The following is a 22,933-nucleotide window of genomic DNA, read 5'->3' on the forward strand; positions in this document are numbered from 1 at the left end:
GGTACAAAAAACTCTTTTTGAACCATATGCTAAACCGAACAGGAAGTCCGCCATTTTGATTTACTTTGGAACGTGTTGCCATTTTTTGGGCCATTTCATAGGGGTCTTATTTTAACGAACTCCTCCTACAGAGTTTATCCGATCATCTCCAAACTTGGTGTGATTCATCTTAAAATGTTGAAGATGAAAAGTTATTGAAAGCTTTTTATTTCGTCGCACGCTGTTGCCGTGGCATGCACAGTTTGCAAAGGAAAAAATTCCCTCTTAATGAAGCATTCCCAGTTGTACGAAGCAGCTAGAGCTACGAAAATTTGGAGACAAATTTAACAGCCCACGATGTACAAAAAAGTCTCTTGGTGCCATGTGCTAAACCCAACAGGAAGTCCCGTAGGGGCCGGTCATCACATTTTGAGGTAAAAAACTCCTCTTTAACGAAGCATTCCCCGTTGTACGTTTCACCTAGCGCTATGATAATTTAGAGGCATACATAAGAGCCCACGATGTACAAAAAAGTCTCTTGGAACCATCTGCTAAACCAAACAGGAAGTCCGCCATTTTGATTTACGTTGGGATTTGTAGCCATTTTTTGTGGCCTTTTTTAGGGGTCATATTTTAACGAACTCCTCCTACAAAATTTATCCGACTGTCTTCAAACTTGGTGTGCTTCATCTTAAGATGTTTAAGATACAAAGTTATCGAAAGTTATTTATTTTGTCGCACGCCGTTTCATGGCGATGCATTGTTTGCCAAGTAAAATGCTGCTTTTTTTTTTTTGGTCTAAACATGTGCAAAAACTCATGAAACTTTACACACACATCAGGCTTGTCATAAGCATGAATATTTTAGAGATTTCTTATTAAATTTGCAATAAATGCTTCAATAGCGCCCTCTAGACATTTTTATTAAGTCTTTCCGATTATATGATTCAGCTAGATGTGTGAATATTGGCAGGCATGCCTAATATATTCAAAAAGTATTCTATATAGCCATGTGCCAATCCATTTTGATTTTATTTTGTTAATTGTGCATCATTTTTGGCCTTTCCATGAAACTTTACAAACACAAAGCATGGCAAAAACGTTTAAAATTTAGATGGTTTCCTATTTGACAGTACCCCAACATGCCAGTACCCCGACGTGCAAATACCCCAACGTGGCCCGGGTTGCGAGGGCCCTTTATAGCTGCTCGCAGCTCTAGTTATTCTTCTTTTTCTTTGTTATTATTCTTTTCCGCAAACAATCACATTTTTGAGACACTAAACGTGAACGAAAACTCACCAAAATTTACACACACATCAGGCCTGCCGAAAAATTTTCTATTTTAAAGTCGCCATACATGATAACAGAAAAATGGCTCCATAGCGCCACCTACATAGGTTAAACGGATCCCTGTCCCGCTACGATTGTCCTATGGCGACGAAAATTGTGTGGCACCCGTAGCACATCCAGATGAACAAAAACCTCTGATATGTGTACCCTAAAATAGAAAGGAAGTGAGGTATGAGTATTTAAATGTCCAATTTTTGCCAATTTTTGCACATTTACAGGGGTCATACTTTTGCCCGCTTCTCCTACACGGTTAACCCGATTGACTTCAAACTTGGGATGTACCATCTCAACACCTGGGACAACATCATTGTAAAAAATCTAAAGTTTTTGATATACTATATGACGGCGGCGGCGCATCAAATTTACCAAATGTACCAAATTGGTACACATATGTAACAGGCTATGACCTACAAAAAACTCTTCTTGAACCATATGCTAAACCTAACAGGAAGTCCACCATTTTGATTTATTTTGGAACGTGTTGCCATTTTTTTTGGCCATTTCATTGGGGTCTTATTTTAACGAACTCCTCCTACAGTGTTTATCCGATCATCTTCAAACTTGGTGTGATTCATCTTAAGATGTTGAAGATGAAAAGTTATTGAAAGCTTTGTATTTCGTCGCACGCTGTTGTCATGGCATGCACTGTTTGCAAAGGAAAAAAAGTATCCTTAAAGAAGCATTCCCATTTGTACGAAGCAGCTAGAGCTACGAAAATTTGTAGACATATGTAACAGCCCAAGATGTACAAAAAAAGTCTCTTGGTGCCCTGTGCTAAACACAACAGGAAGTCCCCCAGGGGCCTGGCATCACATTTTGAGCTAAAAAAAACTCCTCTTTAACAAAGCATGCCCGGCTGTACGTTTCACCTAGAGTTACCAAAATTTGTAGAGGTATATAACAGCCCTCGAGGTACAAAAAACTCTTTTTGAACCATATGCTAAACCTAACAGGATTTACTTTGGAATGTGTTGCCATTTTTTTTGGCCATTTAATAGGGGTCTGAGTTTAATGAACTCTGATTATCTTCAAACTTGGTGTGACTCATCTTAAGATGTTGAAGATGAAAAGTTATTGAAAGTTTTTTATTTCGTCGCACGCTGTTGTCGTGGAATGCACTTTTTGCAAAGGAAAAAATTCCTTCTTAATGAAGCATTCCCAGTTGTACGAAGCAGCTAGAGTTACGAAAATTTGTAGACATATGTAACAGCCCAGGATGTACAAAAAAGTCTCTTGGAACCATGTGCTAAACCAAACAGGAAGTCCGCCATTTTGAATTTATGTGGGAATTGCAAACCATCTTTGGCCTTTTGATAAAACTTTGCACACACAAGGCTTGTCAAAAACATTTTAGATGGTCCTTGTCCTATTTCGCAGGTTGCGAGGGCACTTCATAGCTGCTCGCAAGCTCTAGTTATTATTATTATTCTTCTCCGCAAACAATCACATTTTTGAGACACTAAACGTGAACGAAAACTCACCAAACTTTACACGCACATCAGGCCTGGCGAAAAATTTGACATTTTAAAGTCGCCATACATGATAACAGAAAAATGGCTCAGTAGCGCCACCTACATAGGTTTAACAGATCCCTGTCCCGCTACGATGGTCCTACGGCTACGAAAATTGTGTGGCACCTGTAGCACATTCGGATGAACAAAAACCTCTTTGATATGTGTACCCTAAAATAGACAGGAAGTGAGGTATGAGTATTTGAATGTCCAATTTTGGCCAATTTTTGCACATTTACAGGGGTCATACTTATGCCCCCTTCTTCTACACGGTTAACCCGATTAACTTCAAACTTGGGTTGTACAATCTCAACACCTGGGACCACATCATGGTAAAAAAATCCAAGGTTTTTGACATACTATATGACGGGGGTGGGGCATCAAATTTAGAGTTTCAAAATTCTTACTTAATGAGGGATTGTTGGTTGTATGTTTAATCTCGAGCTACGAAAATTGGTACACATATGAAACGGACTATGACCTCCAAAAAAGTCTGTTGGTGCCATATGCTAAACCTAACAGGAAGTCCGGCAGAGGCAGGGCATCAAATTTTGCGTTTCAAAATTCTTACTTAATGAAGTATTTCCGGCTGTACGTTTCACCTAGAGTTACCAAAATTTGAAGACATATGTAACAGCCATCAAGGTACAAAAATCTCTTTTTGAACCATATGCTAAACATAACAGAAAGTCCGCCATTTTGATTTACTTTGGATCGTGTTGCCATTTTTTGGCCATTTCATAGGGGTCTTATTTTAACGAACTCCTCCTACAGTGTTTATCCGATCATCTTCAAACTTGGTGTAATTCATCTTAAGATGTTGAAGATGAAAAGTTATTGAAAGCTTTTTATTTCGTCGCACGGTGTTGTCGTGGCATGCACTTTTTACAAAGGAAAAAAATCCTTCTCAATGAAGCTTTCCCAGTTGTACGAAGCAGCTAGAGCTACGAAATTTGTAGACATATGTAACAGCCCACACTGTACAAAAAAGTCTCCCGGAACCATGTGCTAAACCAAACAGGAAGTCCGCCATTTTGATTTACGATGGGATTTGTTGTCATTTTTTGTGGCCTTTTTCAGGGGTCATATTTAGGTGTGTTTCATCTTAAGATGTTTAAGATGCAAAGTTATCTAAAGTTTTTTTATTTTGTCGCACACTGTTGCCATAGCGATGCATTGTTTGCCAAGTAAAGTACTGCTTTTTTTTTGGTCTATACATGTGTGAAAATTCATGAAAATTTGCACACACATCAGACTTGTCATGAACATGAATTTTTAGAGATTTCTTGTGCAATTTGCAATAAATCGCGCCCTCTAGACATTTTTATGGAGCATTTACGATTGTATAATTCAAGCGCTATATAACTAACGATGACTTGACTTGACCTAGATTTGTGAAAACTGGGAGGCATACCTGTTAGCCTAAGACCTACAAAAAGTATTCTGTAGCCGTATGCTAAACCTAAAATTGAATTTTTTTTGGGAATTGCACAACATTTTGGCCTTTTGATAAAACTTTGCACACACAAGGCTTGTCAAAAACATTTTAGATGGTCTTGTCCTATTTGACAGTACCCCAACGTGCCAGTACCCCAACGTGGCCCAGGTTGCGAGGGCCCTTTATAGCTGCTCGCAGCTCTAGTTATTATTATTATTCTCCGCAAACAATCGCATTTTTGAGACACTAAACGTGAACGAAAACTCACCAAACTTTACACACACATCAGGCCTGGCGAAAAATTTGATATTTTAAAGTCGCCATACAGGATAACAGAAAAATGGCTCCTTCGCGCCCCCTACATAGGTTTAACGGATCCCTGTCCCACTATGATTGTCCTACGGCTCCGAAAATTGTGTGGCACCTGGAGCACATCCAGGTGAACAAAAACCTCTTTGATAGGTGTACCCTAAAATAGACAGGAAGTGAGGTATAAGTATTTGAATGTCCAATTTTGGCCCATTTTTGCACATTTACAGGGGTCATACTTTTGCCCGCTTCTCCTACACGGTTAACCCGATTGACGTCAAACTTGGGCTGTATCATCAACATGAATATTTTAGAGAGTTCTTGCGCAATTTGCAATAAATGGCTCAATAGCGCCATCTAGACATTTTTATAAAGCTTTTGTAAATTTATGATTCAGCCAGATTTGTAAAAATTGGGGTACCTATCAGCCTAAGACTGACAAAAAAGTTTCTAAAGCCATATGCTAAACCAAACAGGAAGTCTGCCATTTTGATTTACTTTGTTATTTGTAGCCATTTTTGGGGGCCTTTTATAGGGGTCATATTTTCTACAAAACTTATCAGATCGTCTTCATTCTTTAGCATGTTTCATCTTAAGATATTTAAGATGAAAATTTATTGAAATTTTGTATTTTGTCACACGCCTTTGCTGTATCGGTGCATTGTTTGCAAAGAAAAATGCTTTTTTTGAGAGTCTAATCATGGGCAAAAACTCACAAAACTTTGCACACAGATCAGATCGCTCATGAACATGAATATTTTATAGATTTGTTGTGCAATGTGTAATAAATGGCTCAATAGCGCCCTCTAGACATTTTTCTGAAGTATTTCCAATTATATGATTCAGCAAGATGTGTGAATATTGGGAGGCATACTTATCAGCCTAATACCTACAAAAAGTATTCTATAGCCATGTGCCAATCCATTTTGATTTTATTTCGTTAATTGTGCATCATTTTTGGCCTTTACATGAAACTTACAACCTACAAAAAAGCCTGTTGGTGCCATATGCTAAACCTAACAGGAAGTCCGCCAGAGGCAGGGCATCAAATTTTGCGTTTCAAAATTCTTACTTAATGAAGCATTCCCGGCTGTACGTTTCACCTAGAATTGCCAAAATTTGAAGACATATGTAACAGCCCTCAAGGTACAAAAAACTCTTTTTGAACCATATGCTAAACCTAACAGGAAGTCCGCCATTTTGATTTACTTTGGAACGTGTGGCCATTTTTTTGGCCATTTCATAGGGGTCTTATTTTAACGAACTCCTCCTACAGAGTTTATCCGATCATCTTTAAAGTCGGTGTGATTCATCTAAAGATGTTGACGATGAAAAGTTATTGAAAGCTTTTTATTTCGTCGCACGCAGTTGTCGTGGCATGCACTTTTTGCAAAGGAAAAAAATCCTCCTTAATGAAGCATTCCCATTTGTAGGAAGCAGCTAGAGCTACGAAAATTTGGAGATATATGTAACAGCCCACGATGTACAAAAAAAAAAAAAAAAGTCTCTTGGTGCCATGTGCTAAACCAAACAGGAAGTCCCCCAGGGGCCAGTCATCACATTTTGAGCTAAAAAAGTAATAATTTGGAGGCATAAATAAGAGCCCACGACGTACAAAAAAAGTCTCTTGGAATTATATGCTCAACAAAACAGGAAGTCCGCCATTTTGATTTACGTTGGGATTTGTAGCCATTTTTGTGGCCTTTTTTAGGGGTCATATTTTAACGAACTCCTCCGACAAAATTTATCCGACAGTCTTCAGACTTGGTGTGTTTCATCTTAAGATGTTTAAGATGCAAACTTATCGAAAGTTTTTATTTTTATTTTGTTGCACGCCGTTGCCATAGCAATGCATTGTTTGCCAGTAAAATGCTTTTTGTTTGGTCTAAACATGTGCGAAAACTCATGAAACTTTGCACACACATCAGACTTGTCATGAACATATGCACAAATACTTTAGAGATTTCTTGTGCAATTTGCAATAAATGGCTCAATAGCGCCCTCTAGATATTTTTATGAAGCTTTTGCGATTGTATGATTCAGCTATATTTGTAAAAATTGAGATACCTATCAGCCGAACACTAACAAAAACGTACTCTATAGCCATGTGCCAAGCCATTTAGATTTTATTTTGTTAATTGTGCGTCATTTTTGGCCTTTCCATGAAACGTTGCAAACACAAAGCTTAATGATTAAGGCTGTAAATAATTATTGTACCTGAATGTATTATTGTTTTTGCCTGTCTGTTTTAAAATAATTTTGCAAATTCTAAAGGAAACCATTGGCTTAATTAAATTTTGGAATAAGGCTGCAAAATAATAACCTTGCTCTGCAAGATGAATTCTTGCGGTATTTGTGAGTTCACAAACTGCAGGGAATACATCTTGTACCGAGCGTGTTGATTTTCACCGATCGAAACCATCAGTGGTTTAGACCAATCACAGTGACATTGTGTTTGGGGTGTGATATGCAGCTGCACCGAAACCAGGACGTCCGACGCCTGGGGGAAACCAAAAAACCTAACATGGACGAATAGGCGCTGCAATTAATTCTGTTCTTGTAGAATTACTCACCGTTTCCTTGTTGAATGTTGAACAGCGTTTATTTTTAGCTGGTAAAGATGTTCGTGCTTTCCCCCCCTCACCACGACATGAACGAAGATGACATTTTCATCCGTGGCCTTGATTGGTCAAAACAAACGTGCACTTGAATCATCCAATCAGCTCAAAGTATTGTACAGCGCGTCCCACCTTTCCCGAGCAAATCAAAAGTTACGAATGTAACTAGGGTTCTATGATTCCAGATCAATCGCCAGTAGCCGGTGCTTAAAAGCCCGGAAATCCCCCACGCACGTGTCACTCGAGTAATAATCCCAAAAAAGGACATGTACTCCATAGTTCCATGTACAAGATGGGACGGAAACCGGAACACAGTCTCTCAGAACCTTCTCGCGCAAAACACACAAGGGCTCTGAGTGACAAGCAATGTTGGCGGTCTTTCTGGACTCATAGAGCCATATTTACATTCGTAACTTTCGTTCTATTTCGTCCCTCTCGACTGCCAGTAGGTGGTGCTTGAAAGCACGGCACGCCAAATACCAGCGACATCATAAGGACTCTGGAAACCAAACCTCACAGAGGGGCCTCCGAAGGACCGAGAACCACATCCAGTGGATGAGGAGAGGTGACATCCAAGATGTAGAAGCTGGAGAGTGTGCAAGGCGACGATCAAGAAGCAGCTGCACAGCTGCACAAACGTCATCCAAAGCCCACTGTCACGGTCCAACAAACCTCCCTGAGGGACCTCCAAAGGACTGAGAGCCTCAGCCAGAGGTTGAGGAGGGGAGACAACTAAAACGTGCAAGGCGAAGACCAGAAAGCAGCTGCACAGCCACCCCTCAAGGGTACGTCTTTCAGCCCTGACCATGACGTAGAAACACTCCTGGTAAAGTGGTTGCTTGGAAATAGTTGCACCTATCGCAGGTCATCGCAAGACAACGAGTTGGGTGGAGTTATGGAACACCCCCTAGTCTCCAAAGATAAGTGGCACGTCCACACAGGACAACAAAGGCATGGGGCGGCATACCTGTCCATCGACGGAGGCGCAACTAGTGAGACGACTAGTGTGGGGTATGCTTGAGAACCAGACAAAGCCCTGGGACAAAAAAATAAATTGGAATTCGGCCATGTCTTAACCCCAGCCCCAAATGGGTGCCGATGAAGGCATGCAGGGCTAATAAACAGGGCGAGGAGCTTTCCCATCTGAGTAGCGGATGAGATCGCAGAAACGCCGCTTCACGAGACAACCAAAGAAGTTTCACTTCCACAGCTCGAAAGGGAACCAGCATCGCGCGTCAGGACCAAGTGAAGGGACCAGGCGGGTTCACGCAAAGAAGCCGAAGGGCCCATCTGAGGACAGAGGCCACAAGGCTATGGCATCCCACAGAGGTGCTATCTACAGCAACATGGCAGACCAAAATGGCCACCACGAAAACATTGAGTATAAAAGAGGCATGCCCCTTATTTAAAACAGATTGAATTCCAAACCGCCGGAATTGGGCACCTTACGGGATTCACCGGGAACACCACTCTGAAAGCAATTTCCACCCGTTAGTATACAGCAGCAGAGTGGAAAAATCCAAGGCATATGCCTGACAGAAGACGAGCAGTTTGTCCACAATGGGTCACGACCCTCATCGGTCCAACACACACACACACACACCAGCCAAAACCGTCAAAGTCAAAGCAACCATCGGCAAGTTCCGAGGCAACCGAAGCCAGGAGAGGATGATGTCATGATCCATATTTGTTTAGTGTTGTATTTAGTTTTGCTTCATGTTATGTCTTGTTTTCTTGTGTGTCTACCAATCAGCTCCCTCAGCCACTTGTGTTGTATCCAGGTGTTGTTAACTGTCTCATTGCTTTGCTTATATTTAGTTCCTGGTTTCTGTTCAGTTTTTGTTGATCATTTTGTTTACTTTCGCCGCCTGTCCTGCTAATCCTGCCTATTCGTCTATTTGTTTCGTTTATTAAACATTTTTGTGAGCACACCTGTCTTCCTGGACTGCTTTCTGCATTTGAGTCCGCAACCCCCCACACTCTTGACACATGAGGCGCTGAAATTCTGACAAAAAGGGAAGTTATCTCCCGCGTCCATAAAAAAAAACAAAAAAAAACAGAAATTACGCATGCATTTGGGTCCACAACCCCTGCACACTCTTGGCACATGAGGCGCTGAAATTTTGACAAAAAGGGAAGTTATCTCCCGCGTCCATAAAAAACAAAACAAAACAAAAAACAGAAATTACGCATCGCCATCGCAGCCCGGACACCTGCAGCCCCGATCGACAAGATCACAGGCCACCAGCGATGGGCAAGAGCAGCGGTGAGTGAACCTCGCGAGAAGTTTAAATCGACTGTGTTCCAGTTCCCGTCCCATCTTATACATGGGGATGATGTCAACCGGAACTATAGAATACATGTCCCTTTTTGGGATTATTACTTGAGTGACGCATGCGCGTGGGGGATTTCCGTGCTTTTAGGCACTGCCTACTGGCGGTCAAGAGGGATGAAATAGAACACCACGGAGTAGTAAGCAAACATAGCTTGTAGCAGACGTGTGTGACGTCATGCATGTTGAGATCACGTCTCTGATCAACTGCTGGAAGGAGACTGATTCTGTACTCTTTCATCTAGAACTGCTTCAAACATCAAAGCGCATGTAGTAGGAATGGAAGAAAAATGTTGATTTGTTGTGATTGTATTGTATTGCTGTTAGTGTTTGATGTTATGTTTTGATGCGTTTCTGTAAAGCACTTTGTGACAGCTGTTGAAAAACGCTATATGAATAAAGATGACTTGATAATGTGGAGAACTCCCTTGAGTGAATCGCAATATCAATCTGGCTATTGCTAGGTTAGCAAAATAACAAAATGTGGTAAAAGTGAAGCTCTGTGAAAACTTTGCAGATTTACTGTACTAATAAATAGAATTTTAATTTGGTTCAAAGAAATGCAAGGAAAGGGAAATGCACATTGTGGGTTTTAAATAGTATTTTTGTTTTCTGGTTATATGCTACATGCATCTTTCAACTGGTATAATACGTACCTTGTTTGCACGATAGTGCTCTTTGACACGGGGCTTGAAGCCTATGTGCAGGTAAAGTTGGTCTTTTTGGTTGTAGCGTGTCCATACCACTTCTTCAAAGCGGTTTGGCTTTGTGTGGATGAATTTGGTGTCCTGGGGTACAGGTTGATTAGGGTCCCTGGAAAAAGAGCATCGAAAACCAAAATATAACTATCAAACAGGGAATCTCTTAAACAATAAAAAAAATTAAATTAAAAAAAAAAAAAAAATCATACATTTCAATATTCTGTTCAGTTTTGTTTGCCTAACAAATGAATTATAGCATTTATGCTCAGACTCTGTCCACACAGAAACTACCGTATTTTCATGACTATGAGCCGCAATTTTAAAGTCTTAAATTTTCTCAAAAATCAATGGTGCGCCAAATAGTGAGGTGCGCCTTGTGTGTCCAAATTCAATCTGGCTGTGTCGGAGGACACATTGGTTATATACATGAAAGGCGGACCTGGTTTAGAATTTACACTTAGACTTAGACTTAGACTTAGAGTTAGACTTGACTTTATTGGTCCCTTTGGGATGGCTCAATCCGTGTATGAGTCGTTTTTCCAAACGGGAAGTGGAAAAACAAAAAAACGACTTGTTTTCTCAATATTCGTTCCAAAAACGAAAATGGGGAAAAAAAAAAAACATAACGACATTCAATCCGTGTATGATTCGTTCAATCGTTTTTCCAAACAGAACAGGAAGTTAGAAAAACAAAAAAACGAGTTTTCTCAATATTCGTACCAAAACGAAAATGAAAAAAACATAACGACTCAATCCGTGTATGATTCATTCAATCGTTTTTCCAAACAGAACGGGAAGTGGAAAAACAAAAAAACAAGTTGTTTTCTCAATATTCGTTCCAAAACGAAAATGGAAAAAAAACGGATAACGACTCGTTTTCCATTTTCCGATTTTGTGCACAAATGGAAAATGGAGAAAACGGATAACGGGCGATTTGGACGTTTTTTTTTCACTTTGGATATTTGACTTGACGCAAGTTGCGTGACCCGGAAGCGACTGTTTGGTTGCGTAACCCCGGGTTTTCACCGGATGCGGTTGCGGTGCGGTTGCGGTGCGGTCCGGCGACGCAAGCAATTAGATTCCATTCATTCGAATGGTGCAGTTTACACCGCTTGCGGGTGCGTTGCGTGTCGACTGCGGAAGGCCTGCGGCGTGCCGCAAGCCTTCCGCAAGGATAGACCTATTTTCTATTTTTGCCGGACGCCGCAGCGGTAGGCCTCCGGCAAATGGCAAGCTAGCACAAAACACATCGAGCGGGACAGGAAGACCGAGGCAGTTTCAAAATAAATTTCCGGTTACCTTTCAGAATAAAACACTCGCCAGCTCCTATTTCGCAAGTTTTTCAGCAAAACGTGACGTGGGCGTCGCCGGGCCATGTGCTCATTCACGGTTTAGACACCAGCGAACATGGACGAGGAGAGGTTTATATTGGAGGTGGAAAACCACAAAATAATATATGACACGGCACATCCTTTTTATAAGGACTGTAATGTATTGTGAGTTTGATGTTCGCGATTGCTTGTTGTGCCCGTCTCGCTTGCCGTACTGAGCGGCAGCCGGACGCGGAAGACAGAAATAAAGAGTGGACCCGCACTGACCCGACTCTCGTTATTAATATACTTTACAAGGACAACCAAAAAAAGGATGCTGCATGGAATCTCATATCTTTCTGCTTCTCTGTTGAGCAGACTTTCTGTATGTTTGTCGTTGTGAAATGCCACATGATCGCGCGCGCGCGGTCCCGCGAGACACGTTGGGAAGTGGGCGGCGACGGAGCTGCCGGACCGCAGCTGTGCGGAGCCGGTGTGGATTGACAAAAAAATTGACCCATCCGGAGCACGCAGTCAAGACGCACCGCACCGCAACCGCACCGCAACCGCATCCGGTGAAAACCCGGGGTAACACGTTGATTTGCCAACACGTATTTTATTTACGTATAATTGACTTATATTTGTTTTGCGAATTATTGTTCTATTTGTTTTGTGAATTATTGCTTTTGGGTTTTATTTGTATTTTAATGTGTTGACGTGTTTTGTGCACTGCGCACGTCATGAGCGCAAGGTGGAGAGAGAGAAAGAGAGAGAGAGCTGTAACGGAGCGAGCCTCGTTCAGAAACGGAGTTGAATAAAGGACTGGCGTGCTTGAATCATGTCCTGCCGTGGTTTATTGAGCAGGGAAGGCGCCAGGAATCAGTATAAACTTAGAACTATTTGTAGCCTGCTTTTGACCCATGAGATGACAACAACATCTTCAGGTAACAGTTGTTTTACTTTACTCGTGGCTCGACTTTGACGGTGGTCATGTCTTCTGGCCTCAGTTACCCTCATACCTCCGCTGAAGGGCACATAATTAATCACCCATGTTTGCAATTCATAGTACACATTCCCCACCGAGCATTTTTCGGTCTAAAAGGCGTCTAATAGACGTTGTAAATGAGTTATGCGAAATGGCCACTGGGTGGCAGTTGTGTGCCGTCAGCCTGGGGTGAGCAGTTAATTAAGTTTGAAAGGTTTCACCTGTTCAGGTGACACAGTCTGCTTTACTGTCGTTGTTTGACATGCCAAACGTGTGCTACTCCATGTGTTCCTGTTGTTTGGATCTCAATGTAAGTTTGCTTTTGATGATTTTCATCACTGCTGTTGCTGTTCATCTGTTTACGCATTATTTATTTAAATAGGAGGTGGACCTCTGAAGTGAGTGTTGCAACTCTTTTAGCACTCTTGGTTTTTGAAACGAGATGCGTTAATTGTCTTGAGTTATTTAATTGATTGTAATGTCTGTTTTAATTAGTGCTGTCAAAGTTAAAGCGTTAACTAATTAATTAATCACAAAAAATTATCGCAATAATCATTGTATTACCACAGATTAATCACACTATTAATTTGACCACAGATTATCCTTTTTAGCCAACAGTGGATGGTTACATTAAAGGTAGCTGTTGGAGTTTGAGCAATAAATATAACTACATGCATTAAAGTAAAGCATTTAATAAATGTTTACATATGCCATTGGTCATTTTTTCCCATTTTATATTATGCAAATAATGAATTGATTAGAAAAAGCAGGATGAGCGTGTGCAGTGGATATAAATTTTTGGAGATATCCTCATAATATTCAATGTCGCAAAAATTAACATAATAGACGCCCTTCAAATTTAGAGGGCAAAATATGTTGGGAAATAAAGCTTTTTTAGGTCAGTGATTAATCATGATTAATAACAATTTCTAAGATGTGATTAATCTGATTAAAAAATGTAATCGCTTGACAGCTCTAGTTTTAATATTAGATTAAGTGTTTATTTCTAGGTAAAAATTAGTGGTGTATGTTTTTTTTTTTTTTAAGTGCTTATTTTGTATTATTAAAGTTTGTTTAGTTCAGTAGTTTTTCGTTGTAAATTTGATATTGACCCTTTGCTTTCTTTCTGTATTTCTGTTTCATAGTTTTCACTGTGTCTTAAAATAAACCACCCGTTCCAAACTCTCCACCATGCATGATCATTGATGCCAAGGGCAGCTACAGATGTCTAAATGGTCCTTAGACGTCTAGGCTAAAAAAAAAACAAACAAAAAAAAAACAAATGGTCTCAAAGTGAAAGATTTTTAGATGTCTGTTTAGTCGTCTTTTAGACGGCTAAAAAAGGTCTACAAATGGTCTAAGTCAATTATAAGTAAATAAAATGTGTTGGCAAATCAATGTGTTACGCAACCAAACAGTCGATTCCGGGTCACGCAACTTGCGTCAAGTCAAATATCCAAAGTGGAAAAAAAACATCCAAATCGCCCGTTATCCGTTTTCTCCATTTTCCATTTGTGCACAAAATCGGAAAATGGAAAATGAGTCGTTATCCGTTTTTTTTTTCATTTTCGTTATGGAACGAATATTGAGAAAACAACTCGTTTTTTTGTTTTTCCACTTCCCGTTCTGTTTGGAAAAACGATTGAACGAATCATACACGGATTATACACGCATTTGGCTCCCTCTGGGAAATTTACATTTACAGCAGCAATAAGAATAAAGTAGAATAAAGTAATAAAATAAAAAATCAATCAATCAATCAATAAATCGGATTATTACACCGGAGATTGAATTAATAATAATAATAATAATAATAATAATAATAATAATAATAATAATAATAATAATAATAATACATAAAAAATCAATTAATCAATAAATAAGGTTTTTACACCGGAGGTTGAATTAAATAAATCAAATTAAATACAGTACAGTACAGTAAAGTGCCATATTTGTGAAGCCATGATGACAGCGCGAAAGGTCAACTGAAAGGCGGACGTGGCTGAAGACAGGCATGATGAGAGCACGAAAGAGTCAACTTAGTGGGGAGTTCTCCGGCAGTCCCTCCTGTCCTCCTATCTTCGCTCCCGCACTGGTGTTTGCTCCTTCTCTCTGTGACTTGTTGTGTTCTAACTAGTGTTGTTCTGATACCGTTTTTTTTGGCCCCCGATACCGATCCCGATACCCAACTTTGCAGTATTGGCCGATACCGTACCGATACCTGTTTTGTTTTTTTGTTTTTTTCCCTCAACATGAAAAAGCTGTCCTGCCATTGGTTCGGAGCATTCAAGGGTCAAAAGGATATCTTAGATCGGCATGCAGTGAACATGTCACATATCAGTGAATGTCGTGCACGAGCAAGACATAAGATGCTACATCCAAAATCCTATATTAGAGTTGGAATTAATGGTATCGGCATGTTACTTGTGAGTACTCACCGATACCGATACCACTGTTTTAATGCAGTATCGGCACCTCTGCCGATACCAGTATCGGTACAACACTAGTTCTAACTTCTGCCATGGAGCTAAAGCATGCGTGTTGAGTGAGAATATGTCCTCTTGTGTTTTTTGTGTGTGTGTTTTTTTGCTTGTTTCAGAGAGGAACGACCCACTTAAAGGGATAGTTCGGATTTTTTAACATAAATCTATATTTCATCCTCACCTCGGGTGTGTGCGATCATCACTGACTTACCACTGACAGTGTTCTGTGACAGGAGTTCGGCTCCGGTGTTGGACGAGAAGATAATAGCCCGGCAGCTTGGCTGGGGTCTCATAAATAAATCATTTTTCTTCCCAAACAAGTTGTGTTCAAAAGAGTGCTTTTTTTCAGGAAAAGTGTATTGTGATGCAAATGTGTCAGACGCCATTACCGCCGGGTACTATTTTCTGTTCGTTCGTATCACTGCGCGGCGCCCCGCATGCAGCTAGTAGCCTTCCGCCGTAATTATAACTCCGAGAAGTCACGGTAACATGTCTGACTACGATACTGACGAAGAAGAAAATGTTTTTAGTGCTGAGCCAAGGGGGTATCTTTATGAACCATATACTGATGGCGAAATTCGTCAGATGGATTTACAACGTACACAGAGTGAGAGGAGGGATCGAGAATTGGTTGTCGCTGGAGCCTCAGCCATAAGAGAGCGGGTGACTGAGAAAATGGTGGTGTACTTGCTCGAATTGTGAACTCATGCCAACAGAAGTCGAATACTACTGTTGCCGTGAATGGGAGCTCATCATGCCACAGATGCAAAAACCTTAGGATTGATGAGGCCAGCGCGGGAGCTCCTGTCTGCATCACAAAACACGACGACATTCCTGCACTCCTGAACGCTGGTGTCCGGCGGACCTTTTTCAACATTCCGAAAATAAACTGGAAGAAGCGTCCCAGGCCAGCTGAGCCGGATGGTCAGTAGTCTTCAGAGTAAGTATTGACTCCTCTATTACAACCTCATATCATACAAGTGGTGAATTATGAAGTTACTTATTAGGGCATACGTTATTCATGTGTTCAGGTAATAGGCTACTACGTCAGGCATTGAAGGACTCTGAATTATCATAATATGTTACATAAATTACAATGGCGACACAATGCTTTATTATTTTTGTATTATCACATTATTATAGTTGTTATATTATGTATACACTCTATTATATATTTAGAATTGTGTTGTTGTTTACATTTCAGACAGTACAGGCTGGTTGCCTATCGCATCGTGATAGAATGGGCCCTGAGAGGAGAGAAGCTCGGTCCAGGCAACAGGAGAGTTCTTCCCTCGTGTGTGGTGGAGCTGATAAGAAAATCATATCCATCACCAAATGGACAATACAAAGGGTTCAAAGAATCAGAGGATGCACTGCAATTGTTTTAGATGTTAGGAATAGAAATGTTTAATTTTACTTTTTTTTTTTTTTTTTTTATAGTTTGTAACATTAGTATCATTATTATTATTATATACAAAACATACACAGAATCCGGTCTTGTTCAATAAAACTGTGTTCACCAACAGATCAGCTGTGATGATTATAACACTAAAACTACACATAATAATACAAAGGCAAGCAATATGGGCTCAATAATTCTTTTTAGAAAAGGAAATAGATAAGTCTTTACAAGTCTCAGGAACTAAGATATTCATCACCAGCATGTTTTTTTTTTTTTTTTAAACGTGATGCATGTTGTGTCACCAAGTCATCCTTGTTTGGTTTTGGAGTAGGAGCAATGTAGACCGGTATGCTGACTGGAGGATGGATGTGGAAAGATTGATCGCCAAGCCTGATGTTTTTGTCCAGTCGTCGTAGAATGACCTGTTGCACCAAGTCTTTCCTGAAGTCTTGAGATGTTGGCTCATACAGCTTCCTTACAACCCCCTGGTTTGATTGCTTGGAGTGAAAAACATTATATTTATCTTCTCCTGAGAATTGAGAGAGAGGACACAAGAATGATGTGGGTGGTACATGTGCATTACATGATTATAAAATTGATTTATCCAGTGTACATACGGCATGACAAAAGTTGTACATGTTTTGTCTGTTTTCACACCACTTACCAGACTTCGTAAGGTCATGTTGACGGCCAACGTGGTTGTGGTCCATTATACTAAGTTGCAGTCTTGCTTGCATGGAGACATATGTGAAATGTCTCCTCTTCTCTGCATACTTCAGCATAGAGCTGTGGAATACTTCAAGGGCCCCTAAAAAAAAAAAAAAAGATGTGTGTGTATGTATGTGTATAAATATGTGTGTATATATGTGTGTATATATGTGTATATATATGTGTGTGTGTATGTATATATATATATATATATATATATATATATATATATATATATATATATATATATATATATATATATGTGTATATATATATATATATATATATATATATATATATATATATATATATATATATATATATATATATATATATATATATATATATATATATATATATATATGTGTGTGTGTGTGTGTGTGTGTATAAATATATATATATATATACAAGATGAGAACTTGTTCTTGCCTGTGATTGTGTCCAGGTAGGAGGTAGGGCTAAGTATGTACCAGATGTGGATGGCTTTGTCCTAGAAACCATTTCTGCTGGGCTGTTGAGAACCAACTTCAAGTGCTCATGGTCAGATCTAGACTTCAGAGGGGTTGACTGAGAGAGTCCAGGATGATCTTGGACAATTTCTTCTTCATGTTGTAATTCCATACTGGGCTCAGACTGCTGTTGCAGCCATTGCAACAGGGGTGCATATCTATGGAAAAAAAATGCATTAAAGATGTAGATTAAAAGATGGAATAGAAAGGGATTCATGCTTTACAAACACACAGTCCCTCACTGTCACTGAAGTTTCACTTCACTAAAAACTGTAACTGTGACAAATATTCTGTGCAATTATTCCATATTTTTATAGTACAACTTACATAAATCCACATCCAGTCTTTCTAACATGTCAAAATTTTGTGGTCTTTCAGAATCTTGTGTTATGACTGTTTTCCAAATGACAATGGCCAGTCACTCACTTAGAAACTCGTATACACCTGGCATACAGCCTATAGTGTTTCTGAAGGCATGGACTACTCATAGAAATATTGGATCATCCACACGTCCATGTAATTTGCTGACAACAATAATATAAATCTACAAATATAAAGTTATGTTTTGTAGAAGCTTCAATGGTTTTATGACATTGAGTGATTTGCAAAACACAACTACTGTTGCTAGATGACTTGTTCTCTTGTAAACCTTTTTTCTTACTTGGGATGCAGGGACAGCAGCGCTCTTCAAAACACCTTTCTTCCTCCATCCTGGGCATTTGGCAACATAATCGTCGTCTCTGAAGTGCGCACTACACACACACGACGCGTTTTTATCTTCTTCTTTTATCTCCAATCGTAAAGTTATATACTATTCGCTGTTGTTCTCCATTAGCTGTCTCGCGTCATGTAAACACTTCCAAACAACTACTGTATCACTGCGCGGCTGTATGCGGGGCGCCGCGCAGTGATACGAACGAACAGAAAATAGTACCCGGCGGTAATGGCGTCAGATTTTTTCAGGAAAAGTGTATTGTGATGCAAATTTGTCACTCTTTTGAACACAACTTGTTTGGGAAGAAAAACGATTTATTTATGAGACCCCAGCCAAGCTGCCGGGCTATTTTCTTCTTGTCCAACACCGGAGCCGAACTCCTGTCACAGAACACTGTCAGTGGTAAGTCAGTGATGATCGCACACACCCGAGGTGAGGATGAAATAGAGATTTACGTAAAAAATCCGAACTATCCCTTGAAAGTTAATTGTTTGATTGACGCTAACATGCGATGATGATGTGATCTGCGTCCACAGGAAAGGACAGAGGGGACAGTGACTTTCAAGAGGAAGAAGCTGCCTAAAGAAACATTTCCAGCCGGAGTCATGTTAAGGCCAATCAAAAGGAGTGGCTGTGTGAGGTGTTATGCTAATATAAAAAGAGGGTTTTGCCACAACGGGTCCAACAGTAGGCTTTATTTCACAAAGCGGAATTTACTGTTCCCAGTGCCTGCCCATCTCTTTGTCGCAGGTAAATGGAACATACCAAATGAAATGGGGTGTCCAGGTTAAACTACTGCATAGTAGGGCTGGGCGACATGGACCAAAACTCATATCCCGATATATTTTGGCTTAATATCGATATACTATATATTAGTGGTGTTAAAAAAAAATCGATTCGGCAATATATCGCGATATTACATTGCGCAATTCTCGAATCGATTCAATAGGCGGCCGAATCGATTTTTAGATATCCATTTTTGATGGAAAAATATTCACCAAAATGTCTTAGGGTTCACACCTTAAGCATGGAAGAATGTTATATTAATGGAACGTTAGCTTTAATATTTGATTTTAATGCTGCTCAAACATGAAACACATTACAACCTGTATAAGACTGAAGTTTCAGATAAATAAATAATAAATTTTCATACAAACCTTACACTGTACAAGTTTACTGATTATTTTCTAAATTTAAATAAAAAAAAAAAATCACAAAAATCGACTTATAAATTTGTATCGGGATTAATCGTTATCGAATCGTGACCTATGAATTGTGATATGAATCGAATCGTCAGGTACGAGGCAATTCACACCCCTACTATACATATATATATATATATATATATATATATATATATATATATATATATATATATATATATATATATATATATATATATGTGTGTGTGTATTAGTGCTTTCAAACGATGAAAATTTCTAATCTGATTAATCACACTTTTTAAATTTGATTCATCACTATTAATCAGCTAAATGACTTGCAATGTAGCCGCGATGGGGCACAAGCCAGAACCCGGATAAATACAGAGGGTTGTGTCAGGAAGGGCATCCGACGTAAAACTTTGGCCAAAACAAACATGCGAATCAAATATATGACTTCTATACCGGATCGGTCGGGGCCCGGGTTAACAACGACCGCCATCGGTGCTGTTGACCTACAGGGTGCCGGTGGAAATTGGACTACTGTTGGTCGAAGAAGGAGAGGAGGAAGGTGTATTCGTAGGAAGAAAGAGAAGAGGAACACCACTAGTCTAGGACTTAGAGTAGGGACTTTGAATGTTGGGAGTATGACAGGAAAAGGTAGGGAGCTGGTTGACATGATACAGAGGAGGAAGGTGGACATACTGTGCGTTCAGGAGACCAGGTGGAAAGGGAGCAAAGCTAGAAGTTTAGGAGCTGGTTTCAAATTGTTTTATCATGGTTTTAATAGGAAGAGAAATGGAGTAGGAATTATCGTGAAGGAGGAGTTTGTTAAGAACGTCCTGGAGGTAAAAAGAGTGTCAGATAGGGTAATGAGCCTGAAGTTAGGAATCGAAGGTGTGATCAACGTCGTTAGTGGGTATGCACCACAGGGCGGATGTGAGCTGGAGGAGAAGGAGAACTTTTGGTTGGAACTTGATGAAATGATGCAGAGCATCCCTAGAAGTGAGAGAGTTGTCATTGGTGCAGACTTCAATGGACATGTTGGTGCAGGAAACAGAGGAGATGAGGAGGTGATGGGCAGGTTTGGTATCCAGGAGAGGAACGCAGAAGGTCAGCTGGTGGTTGATTTTGCAAAAAGGATGGAAATGGCTGTTGTGAATACTTTCTTCCAGAAGAGGCAGGAACATTGGGTGACCTACAAGAGTGGGGGTAGAGGTACACAGGTAGACTACATCTTGTGTAGACGGTGTAATTTGAAGGAGATCAGCGACTGCAAAGTAGTGGTAGGTGAGAGTGTAGCCAGACAGCATAGGATGGTTGTGTGTAGGATGACTCTGATGGTGAGGAAGACAAAGAGGCCAAGGGCAGAGCCAAGGACGAAATGGTGGAAGCTGAAAAAGGAAGAGTGTTGTATGACTTTCAGAAAGGAGTTGAGAAAGGCTCTGGGTGGTGAGGATGTGCTCCCAGATGACTGGACAACTACAGCAAATTTGATCAGGCAGACAGGTAGGACAGTCCTTGGTGTGTCATCTGGAAGGAAAGGAGATAAGGAGACTTGGTGGTGGAATGAGGAGGTGCAGAAGTGGATACAGAGAAAGAGGTTAGCTAAGAAGAAGTGGGACACTGAGAAGACTGAAGAAAGTAGAGTAGGAGTACAGGGAAATACAGCATAAGGTGAAAGTAGAAGTGGCAAAGGCCAAACAAGAGGCTTACGATGACTTGTATGCTAGGTTGGACAGTAAGGAGGGAGAGACTGATCTATACAGGTTGGCAAGGCAAAGAGATAGAGATGGGAAGGACGTGCAGCAGGTTAGGGTAATAAAGGATAGGGATGGAAGAGTGTTGACAGATGCCAGCGGTGTGAAGATGGAAAGAGTACTTTGAAGAGTTGATGAACGAGGAAAATGAGAGAGAACAAAGAGTAGAAGGGGTGACTGTTGTGGACCAGGAAGTAGCAAAGATTAGTAAGGATGAAGTGAGAAGGGCATTGAAGAGGATGAAGTGTGGAAAGGCACTCGGTCCTGATGATATACCTGTGGAGGTATGGAAGTGTCTAGGAGAGGTAGCAGTAGAATTTCTGACTGGGTTGTTCAACAGGATCTTAGATAGTGAGAAAATGCCTGAGGAATGGAGGAGGAGTGTGCTGGTGCCCATTTTTAAGAACAAGGGAGACGTGCAGAATTGTGGCAACTACAGAGAAATAAAGCTGATGAGCCACACAATGAAACTATGGGAAAGAGTAGTGGAAGCTAGACTGAGGGCAGATGTGAACATTTGTGAGCAGCAGTATGGTTTCATGCCCCCAAAAAAATAAAAAATAATAAAAAAAAAAAAAAAAGAGTACGACAGATGCAGTATTTGCTTTGAGGATGTTGATTGAGAAGTACAGAGAAGGTCAGAAGGAGCTGCATTGTGTCTTTGTTGACCTGGAGAAAGCTTATGACAGGGTGCCCAGAGAGGAACTGTGGTTTTGTATGAGGAAGTCTGGAGTGGCGGAGAAGTATGTTCAAGTGGTGCAGGACATGTATGAGGACTGTAAGACAGTGGTGAGGTGTGCTGTAGGTGTGACGGAGGAGTTCAAGGTGGAGGTGCGACTACATCAGGGATCAGCTCTGAGCCCCTTCTTGTTCGCAATGGTAATGGACAGGATGACAGATGAGGTTAGACAGGAATCCCCATGGACTATGATGTTTGCAGATGACATAGTGATCTGTAGTGAGAGCATGGAACAGGTGGAGAAGAAGCTCGAGGCGTGGAGGTTTGCCCTGGAAAGGAGGGGAATGAAGGTTAGCAAGACAGAGTATCTGTGTGTGAATGAGAGGGACCCAACTGGAAGAGTGAGGTTACAGGGAGAAGAGACCAAGAAGGTGGAGGAGTTTAAGTATTTAGGGTCTACAGTCCAGAGCAATGGAGAGTGTGGAAAAGAAGTGAAGAAGCGTGTGCAGGCAGGCTGGAACGGGTGGAGAAAAGTGTCAGGTGTGATGTGTGATAGAAGAGTTTCAGCTAAAATGAAAGGAAAGGTTTATAAAACTGTGGTGAGACCAGCGATGTTGTTTGGTCTGGAGACAGTGCCACTGAGGGAAAGACAGGAGGCAGAGCTGGAGGTGGCAGAGATGAAGATGCTGAGATTCTCTTTGGGAGTGACCAGGTTGAATAGGATCAGGAATGAGTACATCAGAGGGACAGCACATGTTAGAAGCTTTGGAGATAAAGTCAGAGAGGCCAGACTTAGATGGTTTGGACATGTTCAGAGGAGAGATAGTGACTATATTGGAAGAAGGATGCTGAGTTTTCAAATGCCAGGCAGAAGATCGAGAGGAAGACCAAAGAGGAGGTTTATGGATGTAGTTAAAGAAGACATGAAGGTAGTTGGTGTGAGAGCAGAGGACGCAGAGGACAGTTAGATGGATGCAACTGATTC

General features: G+C 40.5%; 1 protein-coding gene and 1 long non-coding RNA gene across 8 annotated transcripts in view; one reads left to right on the forward strand and one right to left on the reverse strand.

Annotated features, from left to right (window-relative positions):
- nlgn1 (neuroligin 1) overlaps nt 1–22,933 on the reverse strand; it is a 553,113-nt gene that overhangs the window by 69,668 nt on the left and 460,512 nt on the right. For 6 of the 7 annotated variants that reach the window (XM_077533451.1, XM_077533449.1, XM_077533448.1 and 3 more), the window contains one exon: nt 10,193–10,349. In XM_077533451.1, coding sequence (XP_077389577.1) covers nt 10,193–10,349 — 157 coding nt within the window. Of the gene's footprint in view, nt 1–10,192; nt 10,350–16,305; nt 16,947–17,081; nt 17,226–17,554; nt 17,793–22,933 lie in introns of those variants that run through there. The other variant, XR_013285243.1, reaches the window with a different exon arrangement.
- LOC144026628 (uncharacterized) lies at nt 15,466–16,540 on the forward strand. The gene is made up of 2 exons (XR_013285244.1): nt 15,466–15,955; nt 16,220–16,540. It is a non-coding gene; the product is annotated as an uncharacterized LOC144026628 (long non-coding RNA).

The sequence above is a fragment of the Festucalex cinctus genome, chromosome 10 (assembly GCF_051991245.1).
Source record: "Festucalex cinctus isolate MCC-2025b chromosome 10, RoL_Fcin_1.0, whole genome shotgun sequence".
Lineage (NCBI taxonomy): Eukaryota > Metazoa > Chordata > Actinopteri > Syngnathiformes > Syngnathidae > Festucalex > Festucalex cinctus.